Raw genomic sequence first — 12477 nt, 5'->3', positions numbered from 1 at the left:
GTATGTATGTATGTGTTATGATGATAAGGTAGATGATAGACATTCTAGATTACTTTTTCTGGATACACAATTAAAACAAAACCCTAAAGTCAGTAGGTTTGCACTTAATATTCTTCACATATGGTACAAACATGAAAGGAGATGAGGGAATAAAATCTGAAATATACAGTTCAATTGTATTTCATTTTTTAGTGTAGAGAACAATAGTGCTAGAGAGGCTACCAAGGTCAGACACTCAATAAATAAATATATAACACATAAATTTCAATAAAATGTAATATACTATATCTATCATAGACATTATAGAACATTATATTTATACATAGTGCCTGGGTTCCTTTTGACATAATTGTACATACAAGGAATTTGACTTTAATCCCAATACCATATATTATACAAAATATATAAGAGACTGCTCATATCCAACTATGTTTCTGGTATCCTTAAATTTACAAAACAAAACACTGCTCACATATATGATCTGTAGAAATATAAATATCTTTGTTTTTATTTACAAGTTACTATATTATTACTAAATTAGTTATTTTCTGAATTCTAATTCATTGCATGGTAGAAAACACCTAATTACACACAACCTAGCAATTTGTGCAAACAATGCATAAATCACATGATTTTTATACAGTGTATAATTAAACTGTATCTGTTTTCAAGCATTTGGGTGCTTTGGATTATGAATTAAAATATTACTGAAACAAATTCAAATTCACTGGTGATAATTGCAGCAATTTGGCATCTTGTCTGACCAGCAAGACCACTGGCTCCCCCACGTCCCCTTCTGCAGGAGCCCCTCGTCTTTATGTCAGTTCTTGAGGTGGCATGTGTAATGGTTACAGTGTAGACTTGGAAGTCTGGTTTCCAAGTCCAGCAGCCCATTTTGTTAGCCCTGACCTTTGGGAAAATTATATAACATCTTTGTGTCTCATGTTCCTCACCCATAAAATGGAAATGATAAGAATATCTATTTGTCATGAGGATTAAATGAGCCAATATTTTTAATATAGTATTTAGCTCAAAAGAAGTACTCAATGCATGTGAGTAATCTATGGACATTATCATATATTATTTCCCTTGTTTTTAGAACAGCCCACCCATCCCACCCTACAAGTATACTGCATACTCCAAAGAGCAAACAACACTTCTCCTCTTAAGTTTTTCTTGTTTTGCCTCAGGATGAGAATGTCTGGGACAGGTCTAGTTTGGGCATGTCCCAACATGGACTGAGGCTTATCTCTGTTGCCGGACTATTTCAGTGGAGAAAGTGGAGCACTTATTGTCTGTTTTGGTTCTCAGCTTTGAACCTAAGTCATCATTCTGGGACAAGGGGGAAAAGCTCTTTTGGCAAGCTGGCTTATCACTTGATGAAGCTTAAACATTCAGTCTTCTATCATGGGTTGCTTTCTGCATGATCAGAGACAGTGTTCACGTCACCCAGTTTAATGCAATGTTTGTCAAAACAAAGGGCAGGAAGCCCTGGCTTTGTTCTGGTACTAGGTAAGTAACCAAGAATCCTTACTTAGGTAAACCTTACATAAACACACAGCTCCCTAAACTTGCCCTTCTCCTACCTATTTTCCAGGGAATACCCGTGGATCAAAACATTGTAAAAATCCCTTTTAAATATCTAGTTAACATTTTAAACACTATATTGATCAAACTTTCTGCTATCACCTTTCTCTTAAATCCCCACTTAGACTTCTTAACTTGTTTTGTTTGTTTGTTTGTTTTTACTATAAGCAGTTGAACTACTGGTGCTTTTTCAATTTAAAAAAAAATTTTTTTGTAGTTGTAGATGGACAGCGTGCCGTTATTTTATTTGCTAACTTTTATGTGGTGCTAAGAATCAAACCCAGTGTCTCATGCATGCTAGGCAAGCGCTCTGCCACTGAGCTAAAGCCCCAGTCTCTCGATTTTTTTGATGTGTATTTATTTGTTGGGTTTTGTTTTTGTTTTTCAGTTTTGCTTCCCCGCCCCACATCTTAAGTTGTGTTTGATATTTTCTCCTGGGGAGAAGAAATACAAATAAGCAAATTCATAGTTGGCAAAAAATAAAAACAAATTGAAAATGTTGGCAGTAAACTCTATATTAACAAAATTTTCCAAAGGCAACTATTATAGCTAATTATTTCCACATTTGCCTGGAAAATAGCTTGAACCTTATGAGTCTTTGCTGTTCAGCTCTTTGGGAGGAGATGAAATGTAAACAAAAAGCTCCTTTCCAAACTTGGTTAAAATGTGCTTACTCTGATGGAACTGTCATACAATAGACTTGACCAGAAGACTTAAGCTTTTTGATAATATTGGGCTAACTCTATGTAATTATTTCCGCATTGTTTTTCTTCTTGTTTAATTGCTGAAACAGGGTCACCTTTAATTGAGCATGTTTAAGGAACATCTGTGCTTTGACTCTTGCAAATAAATCAACAAAGCAGTAGTGTATGATTGATCTCAGACTTGTGGGGGACTTTATCACATGACTAAGATTATTTTTTTTCCTTTTGATTCCTGCTGCCCATTCAACTTATTTAATATGAATCCTATTTTATCTGTAGCAAAACAAAAGAGTGTAGACAATTTGGCATCAAAACAATGAACATAAAGAAAGAACTTAAAAGTATGTTGAAAGATTGGAATGATCGAGGGCTGGGGCTCAGGCTCAGTGGTACAGTGCTTGCTTCCCATGGGTGGGGCCCTGGGTTCCATCCTCAGCTTCACAAAAATAAATAAAATAAAGGTATTGTGTCCATCTACAACTAAAAATTTGAAAGAAAGAAAGAAAGGAAGGAAGGAAGGAAGGAAGGAAGGAAGATTGATTGGAATGGTCCAATCAGGAAGATAATTTTTTTTCTTAAAGAAAATGATAAGGACAAGATGTGAAAGTTAGAGAAGATAAAGCATTTTTATTCAAAAGTCTGAGATGATCTTTGTAGTGGACACTACTTTAGTCACCCTACAAAACAGCTTCCTGAGTATCTAAACAATGCTTAACCATATTCTCAAGTTTGCACAGATCGGCCTAGAGGAGATCCAATGCTTATTAACTTGTCCTACCCTCAAATCACTTGAGAAATAAATATAACCTTTCAGTGACAGGTTGGTGGCAAGTTTATTTCAATAGCAAAAGAAACACCATGTAAAGAAAAATGAAAGGAATTATAGAAACTGATAGTCTTTGGCAAAAACATTTAAGAGTGTGTAACTGTTAGAAATTTCAGCAGTTTAATAAAAAATCTGGTAAGACTGAGAAGTTTTAAGAACCTAACAAGATTACTATTTAGGATGTTTCCAATGTTCAGATTACTTATAAGGCTCTAAGTTAAGATAATCAATATTAAATTATTGTTTGAATGTTATATTTCTACCTTTATTTTTAGCTTCATAGAAGAGATAGATTCTACTATGCTGTCTAATAAATCTATAAGTTTCATATAGATATTTTATAATTAACTGAATACAAATAATTTGTATTTTATATTGTTCTCTGCAAAAATCATAAATCAGAAAACAATTCCTATTTCACTCTTTTCCCTCCATGATCATATCAAGGAGTTAGATAATAATTAAATCCTAGGAAAGGAAATAAGACTTTTCTCATATCTACTGGGAGATGTACAAGATATAATTATAAAAAGCTGTTTATGTTATGTGTTTGTATGTTTCTCCAATGATATTGAGTAATCTAATTCAGAGGCTCCCTTAAAAAAAAAAAGACAAGTGACAAATGTTAATTACCTTGTTTTGCAAACAGATTGTTCAGAGATTTTCAATGATGGCTATAAGCACAGTGGATTTTACAAAATCAAACCTCTCCAGAGCCCAGAAGAATTCTTTGTTTATTGTGACATGTCTGATGGAGGAGGATGGACTGTAATTCAGAGGAGGTCTGACGGCAGTGAGGACTTCAACAGGTGTGTTAATTACAACAAAAATTTATTTGCAGTAATAAATGTGAGATTTTTAAGTTAAAATTTTTAAATCCATAACTGAAGTTTATTAATTAAACAAAATTTCACTTACTAAGTAAGAATATGGAGGGTGATTTAACTCAAGAAGAAAATTTTAGAGGTGGATGTTGCAGGGGGATACTTTGGATATTTCAGATGTCTATTTGGATGTTGCTAAAATTAAACTTCATTTTAAAAATTTTAGAGGATGGAATGACTATGAAAATGGCTTTGGAAATTTTGTCCAAAAAAATGGTGAATATTGGCTGGGCAATAAAAATCTTCACCTATTGACTACACAAGGTAAGTTTTGCCTGATAGCAAATTCACTTGAAATACAATAGAAAACAACACTAAAATGTTTTCCACTAAGCCATAGGCAATTGAATAAATTCAGTAACTACTATAATTTGCAGATGGTAATGATATCTATTGAGCAGTAATCCCTTTTGCAAATTGTGGCTGCTTAAAACTAGGAAGAAAGGAAAAGAAACTAGAATAAGGTTGGGAAGGAATTATTATCTCATATATATATTCTATTTCTCGAAAGGAAATGTAATGTCATAATCAATACAAAATTATGTATACTGTCCCAGTTATCTATTGCCACAATAATACTGTGGAACAAACGATTTCAATACAATAACCATCTATTATTCCTCATAATTCTGTAAGTTATTGGGGTAGCTTGCTGATAAGGGCTAGGTTCTACTGATCTTCACTAGACTTGCTCATGGGTCTGCAATCAACATCCTGGTCAGTGGGAGGCTGACTGCTCTAGGTTGACCTCATATGGAAATATTCAGCTGTGCTCTATATCTTCTCTCATCTTGCAGCTAAGTAACCTGGACTTGTTCTTGTAGCAGAGTCAGGGTTTCAAGGAAGAAGACGGAAGCACATAATCTTTTGAGACCTCAGAACTGACACGCAGCCATTTTCCTTCTATTGGTGAAAAAAAGTAACAGGACCAGCTCAGATTAAGGGGAACGGAAGTAATAGGAAGAGATATGAACTGACATTACAAAAGGGAGGTGAAGAATTAGGGAATTGGGGCTGTTTTTGCAATTATATAATCATAATATACGAAATGTCCTTGTTTCTGTGCCGTTTCCCACTTTCTATTTTGAAAACTTTGAAGATACAGCAAAGTTATGGGGCTGGAGCTGTGGAGGTGCGATTCACCATGAAGTAAATAAATAAGTAAAATAAAGGCATTGTGTCCATTTTCAACTAAAAAATTAAAAAAGAAAAGATATAGCAAAGTTGAAAGAAATTTCAAACTACCACCCAGATTCTCTGTTGACATTTTTCTGTTTATCACATATCTATACATCTACCCATCATTCTATCCATCAATCAATTTTTGAAAAAGATATATATTTCTTTTTTTTTTTTTTTTTTGGAAATGTTTTAATTGATTCATAATAGTTATACATAATACTGGGTTTCATGTTGACATAATCACACATGCATGAAATATAATTGGTTCCACTTTAGTTTCCAGTACTTCCTCTTTCTTTCTCCTCCTACCTCACCCATTTCCCTTCCTTTGCTCTACAGCTCTTTCTTCTGTTTATTTTTCTATTTATTTTTTTTAATTGTTGGTTGTTCAAAACATTACATAGTTCTTGATATATCATCTTTCACACTTTGCTTCAAGTGGGTTATGAACTCCCATTTTTAGCCCATATACAGATTGCAGAATCACATCAATTACACATCCATTGATTTACATATTGCCATACTAGTGACTGTCATGTTCTGCTACCTTTCCTATCCTCTACTATCCCCCCTCCCCTCCCCTCCCCACCCCTCTTCTCTCTCTACCCCCTCTACTGACCTTCATTTCTCCCCCTTGTATTATTTTTCCCTTTCCCCTCATTTCCTCTTGTATGTTCTTTTGTATAACCCTGAGGGTCTCCTTCCATTTCCATGCAATTTCCCTTTTCTCTCCCTTTCCCTCCCACCTCTCATCTCTGTTTAATGTTAATCTTCTTCTCATGCTCTTCGTCCCTACTCTGTTCTTAGTTACTCTCCTATATCAAATAAGACATTTGGCATTTGTTTTTTAGGGATTGGCTAGCTTCACTTAGCATAATCTGCTCTAGTGCCATCCATTTCCCTGCAAATTCTATGATTTTGTCATTTTTTAATGCAGAGTAATACTCCATTGTGTATAAATGCCACATTTTTTTTAATCCATTCGTCTATTGAAGGGCATCTGGGTTGGTTCCACAGTCTTGCTATTGTGAATTGAGCTGCTATGAACATCGATGTAGCAGTGTCCCTGTAGCATGCTCTTTTTAGGTCTTTAGGGAATAGACCGAGAAGGGGAATAGCTGGGTCAAATGGTGGCTCCATTCCCAGCTTTCCAAGAAATCTCCATACTGCTTTCCAAATTGGCTGCACCAATTTGCAGCCCCACCAGCAATGTACAAGTGTACCCTTTTCCCCACATCCTCGCCAGCACTTGTTGTTGTTTGACTTCATAATGGCTGCCAATCTTACTGGAGTGAGATGGTATCTTAGGGTGGTTTTGATTTGCATTTCTCTGACAGCTAGAGATGGTGAGCATTTTTTCATGTACTTGTTGATTGATTGTATGTCCTCCTCTGAGAAGTGTCTGTTCAGGTCCTTGGCCCATTTGTTGATTGGGTTGTTTGTTATCTTATTGTCTAATTTTTGGAGTTCTTTGTATACTCTGGATATTAGGGCTCTATCTGAAGTGTGAGGAGTAAAGATTTGTTCCCAGGATGTAGGCTCTCTATTTACCTCTCTTATTGTTTCTCTTGCTGAGAAAAAAACTCTTTAGTTTAAGTAAGTCCCATTTGTTTATGCTTGGTATTAACTCTTGGGCTATGGGCATCCTATTAAGGAATTTGGAGCCCGACCCCACAGTATGTAGATCGTAGCCAACTTTTTCTTCTATCAGACGGCGTGTCTCTGATTTGATATCAAGCTCCTTGATCCATTTTGAATTAACTTTTGTGCATGGCGAGAGAAAGGGATTCAGTTTCATTTTGTTGCATATGGATTTCCAGTTTTCCCAGCACCATTTGTTGAAGATGCTATCCTTCCTCCATTGCATGCTTTTAGCCCCTTTATCAAATATAAGATAGTTGTAGTTTTGTGGATTGGTTTCTGTGTCCTCTATTCTGTACCATTGGTCCACCCGCCTGTTTTGGTACCAGTACCATGCTGTTTTTGTTACTATTGCTCTGTAGTATAGTTTGAAGTCTGGTATCGCTATACCGCCTGATTCACACTTCCTGCTTAGCATTGTTTTTGCTATTCTAGGTCTTTTATTTTTCCATATGAATTTCATGATTGCTTTCTCTATTTCTACAAGAAATGCCGTTGGGATTTTGATTGGCATTGCATTAAACCTATAGAGAACTTTTGGTAATATCGCCATTTTGATGATGTTAGTTCTGCCTATCCATGAACAGGGTATATTTTTCCATCTTCTAAGATCTTCTTCTATTTCTCTTTAGGGTTCTGTAGTTTTCATTGTATAAGTCTTTCACCTCTTTTGTTAGGTTGATTCCCAAGTATTTTATTTTTTTTGAAGATATTGTGAATGGAGTGGTTGTCCTCATTTCCATTTCAGAGGATTTGTCGCTGATATACAGGAATGCCTTTGATTTATGCGTGTTGATTTTATATCCTGCCACTTTGCTGAATTCATTTATTAGCTCTAATAGTTTCTTTGTAGAGCCTTTTGGGTCTGCTAGGTATAGAATCATATCATCTGCAAATAGTGATAATATAAGTTCTTCTTTTCCTATTTTTATGCCTTTAATTTCTTTCGTCTGTCTAATTGCTCTGGCCAGTGTTTCGAGAACTATGTTGAACAGAAGTGGTGAGAGAGGGCATCCCTGTCTTGTTCCAGATTTTAGAGGGAATGCCTTCAATTTTTCTCCATTCAGAATGATGCTAGCCTGAGGCTTAGCATAGATTGCTTTTACAATATTAAGGTATGTTCCTGTTATCCCTAGTTTTTCTAGAGTTTTGAACATAAAGGGATGCTGTACTTTGTCGAATGCTTTTTCCGCATCTATCGAGATGATCATATGGTTCTTATTTTTAAGTCTATTGATGTGGTGAATAACATTTATTGATTTCCGTATATTGAACCAGCCTTGCATCCCAGGGATGAATCCTACTTGATCATGGTGCACAATTTTTTTTATATGTTTTTGTATCCGATTCGCCAGAATTTTATTGAGGATTTTTGCATCTAGGTTCATTAGAGATATTGGTCTGAAGTTTTCTTTCTTTGAAGTGTCTTTGCCTGGTTTAGGTATCAGGGTGATGTTGGCCTCATAGAATGAATTTGGAAGTTCTCCCTCTTTTTCTATTTCCTGAAGTAGCTTGAAAAGTATTGGTATTAGTTCCTCTTTAAAGGTTTTGTAAAATTCTGCTGTATACCCATCCGGTCCTGGGCTTTTCTTAGTTGGTAGTCTTTTGATGGTTTCTTCTATTTCCTTGATTGATATTGGTCTGTTTAGGTTGTCTATATCCTCCTGACTCAATCTGGGCAGATCATATGACTTAAGAAATTTATCGATGCCTTCACTATCTTCTAATTTATTGGAGTATAAGGATTCAAAATAATTTTTGATTATCTTCTGTATTTCTGAAGTGTCTGTTGTGATATTGCCTTTTTCATCCCGTATGCTAGTAATTTGAGTTCTCTCTCTTCTTCTCTTCGCTAGCATGGCTAAGGGTCTGTCGATTTTGTTTATTTTTTCAAAGAACCAACTTTTAGTTTTGTCAATTTTTTCAATTGTTTCTTTTGTTTCGATTTCATTAATTTCAGCTCTGATTTTAATTATTTCTTGCCTTCTACTTCTTTTGCTGTTGTTTTGCTCTTCTTTTTCTAGGATTTTGAGATGAAGTATGAGATCATTTATTTGTTGGTTTTTTCTTTTTTTAAGGAATGAACTCCAAGCAATGAATTTTCCTCTTAGAACTGCTTTCAATGTGTCCCATAGATTCCGATATGTTGTGTCTGTGTTTTCATTAATCTCTAAGAATTTTTTAATTTCCTCCTTGATGTCTTCTATAACCCATTGATCATTCAGTAACCTATTGTTCATTCTCCAAGTGATATATGCTTTTTCCTTCCTTCTTTTATCGTTGATTTTCAGTTTCATTCCATTATGATCAGATAGGATGCATGGTATTATCTCTACTCCTTTATATTGTCTAAGAGTTGCCCTGTGACATAATATATGATCTATTTTTGAGAAGGATCCATGTGCTGCTGAGAAAAAAGTGTAACTGCTTGATGTTGGGTGGTATATTCTATATATGTCAATTAAGTCTAGGTTATTAATTGTGTTATTGAGTTCTATAGTTTCCTTATTCAACTTTTGTTTGGAAGATCTGTCCAGTGGCGAGAGAGGTGTGTTGAAGTCTCCCATGATTATTGTATGGTGGTCTATTAGACTCTTGAACTTGAGAAGAGTTTGTTTGATGAACATAGCTGCACCATTGTTTGGGGCATATATATTTATGATTGTTATGTCTTGTTGGTGTATGGTTCCCTTAAGCAGTATGTAGTGTCCCTCTTTATCCCTTTTGATTAACTTTGGCTTGAAATCTATTTTATTTGATATGAGTATGGACACTCCTGCTTGTTTCCGAAGTCCATATGAGTGATATGATTTTTCCCAACCTTTCACCTTCAGCCTATGTATGTATTTTCCTATCAAATGCGTCTCCTGTAGGCAGCATATTGTTGGGTCTTGTTTTGAGATCCATTCTACTAGCCTGTGTCTCTTAATTGGTGAGTTTAAGCCATTAACATTTAGGGTTATTATTGAGATATGGGTTGTTGTTCCAGCCATATTTGTTTATTTCTGTTACTAAACATGGTTTGTTTTCCTCTTTGATTATTCCCCCCCCCCCTTTACTGTCCTACCTCCCACTGTTGGTTTTTATTGTTATTTTCCATTTCCTCTTCCTGTAATGTTTTGCCAAGGATGTTTTGAAGAGATGGTTTTCTAGCTGCATATTCTTTTAACTTTTGTTTGTCATGGAAGGTTTTAATTTCATCTTCCATCCTGAAGCTTAATTTCGCTGGATACACAATTCTTGGTTGGAACCCATTTTCTTTCAGTGTTTGAAATATGTTATTCCAGGATCTTCTAGCTTTCAGAGTCTGTGTTGAAAGATCAGCTGTTATCCTGATTGGCTTGCCCCTAAATGTAATCTGCTTCCTTTCTCTTGTAGCTTTTAAAATTCTCTCCTTATTCTGTATGTTGGGCATCTTCATTATAATGTGTCTAGGTGTGGATCTCTTATAATTATGCACATTCGGAGTCCTGTAGGCTTCTAGAATTTGGGATTCTGTCTCATTCTTCAAGTCTGGGAAGTTTTCTCGTATTATTTCATTGAATAAATTGCTCATTCATTTGGTATGGAGTTCTATACCTTCCTGTATCCCAATGACTCTTAAGTTTGGTCTCTTAATGTTATCCCATATTTCTTGGATGTTCTGCTCATGGTTTCTTAACAGTCTTGCTGAGCTGTCTATGTTCTTTTCAAGTTGAAATACTTTGTCTTCATTGTCTGATGTTCTATCTTCTAAGTGTTCTACTCTGCTGGTAGTACTCTCAATTGAGTTTTTAAGTTGGTTTATTGCTTCCTGCATTTCTAGGATTTCTGTTTGTTTGTTTTTTATAACCTCTATCTCCCTGTATAGTTGATCCTGTGCTTCCTGGATTTGTTTGTGTAATTCCTTGTCGAAATGATCTTTCATTGTCTGATTTTGCTGTCTAATTTCTTCCTTGATACTCCAGATCATCTGAAGCATATATATCCTGAATTCTTTATCTGACATTCCATCTGCTGCAGCTGTTACCTCTTCTAAAGTTGAGCTGACCTGCATTGCTTGTAGTCCTTTCTTTCCTTGTCTTTTCATACTGCTTGCGTTTCTTTTTTCTTGGTGAAACTGTTGTGTTTTTGAAATTTTCCCCCCCTATATATTTATATTGCTCTTGTATAGTTGAAAAGCCTCCCTTGCAGGTGCGGGCGGGGGCTCTGCTCTGCCCCTCCTCCAATTCGTGTGAGGTGTCTACCACGCCCGCGGACCCCTGGGCCTGATCCGCCGTTCTGTCGCAGGTCTGCCTACCTTGCAGGTGGGGGCGAAGGCTCTGCCCTGCCCCTCCTACCACACCCGGGGACCACTAGGCCTGATCTGCAGGTTGTTCGCAGGTCTGCCCACCTTGCGGGCACGGGTGTCAGTTCCGCTCTGCCCCCACTCCAATTGGGGTCACTTGACCACCACACAGGCGGGCCACTGGGCCTGATCTGGGCGCGGGCGAAGGCTCTGCTCTGCCCCTACTCCAGTTGGGGTGAAGTGTGCCTCAGCCTCCTGAGTTGCTAGGATTACAGATGTGTGCCACCACGCCTGCCACCCTTGGATCCTTCTAAATATATGACATTCAAGCCTCTTATTTTTCAAAACTTTTATTGTGTACATTTTTGCCCAGATGACTTTGCCAACAAATCTGCTTCACCTTCATATTTGTTTATTTGGTGCTAGGGATTAAATCCAGGGCTTTGCACCTACTGAGCACATGCTCTATCACTGAGCTACATCCACAAGTCTCCCTTTCATGTTTTGATTAAGTGTTTGGGCTGCTTGTTCTTACTATAAATGTATTATCAGTTCCAGGCTTTACAACAATGTATCACATCATCCCAAACAAAAGACAGAGCCCTGGTGCCTGCATTCTTTAATTATGAGAGCACTTAAGGTAGTGAAATTGCCTCTGAAAATAGCTTTATCCCTGTTATACAAAGTGTGACTGGAAGTGTTTGCAACAAAATCCACTCCATGGATTTTGAGGTTAATGTTCACTTGTTCTTGAGCTAATATCAAAGAAAAGTTTTTCATATAACTCCCAGGATTCCTCTTTCTTCTTCTAGTAGTTCTTGAAGGGTTTACTGGCTGATCTTTTCTACTACCAGGAAAAATATCTAAGTTCACTTACAGGCAGGCAAGAGAGACTATCTTGTGAAATGTTGTGGCCTGATACTCAAAATACAAGATATCATTAATAGTACTTCTTTATTTTTTACTTTTTAAAATATTTTGTTTTAGTTGCAATTGGACAATACCTCTATTTTATTTTTATGTGGTGCTGAGGACCGAACCCAACGCCCCACATGTGCTAGGTGAGCACTCTATCACTGAGCCACAACCTTAGCCCAGTAATTCTTTATTTTTAAGATTAAGATTCTTATTTGGAAAAAGCGATATACTATTAAAATTCTTAAAACATCTGTCCTTTCATTATTAGATTTATTATTCTACTAACAAAATAATAATTTTTCTGTTGTTTTTTTTACCAAGTGAATTGTACTAGTTGTTATGTATAATTTTTAGTAGAACTTTTCTACCTCTACTATTGTGTCCCTTTTTTTCCCAGTAAAATATTCTTGTTGTAAATACAAGGGGGTCACTGTTTATTCTTTGAAAACTGATTCTTGGTAGAAGGAA

At 36.1% G+C, this 12477-nt stretch overlaps 1 protein-coding gene across 1 annotated transcript in view; it reads left to right on the top strand.

Annotated features, from left to right (window-relative positions):
• The window catches only part of Fgl1 (fibrinogen like 1), a 38526-nt gene that overhangs the window by 21170 nt on the left and 4879 nt on the right, over positions 1-12477 (top strand). Inside the window, exons 4-5 of the mRNA XM_046425961.2 lie at positions 3767-3926; positions 4168-4265. Coding sequence (XP_046281917.1) covers positions 3767-3926; positions 4168-4265 — 258 coding nt within the window. The remainder of the gene's footprint in view (positions 1-3766; positions 3927-4167; positions 4266-12477) is intronic.

This window comes from Marmota monax, unplaced genomic scaffold, assembly GCF_021218885.2.
Source record: "Marmota monax isolate L192 unplaced genomic scaffold, Marmota_monax_Labrador192_F-V1.1 WCK01_AAM20220418_F8-fsc00197, whole genome shotgun sequence".
Lineage (NCBI taxonomy): Eukaryota > Metazoa > Chordata > Mammalia > Rodentia > Sciuridae > Marmota > Marmota monax.
The sequence above is the reverse complement of the archived record's forward strand: the minus strand, read 5'-3'. Positions and strand labels throughout refer to the sequence as shown.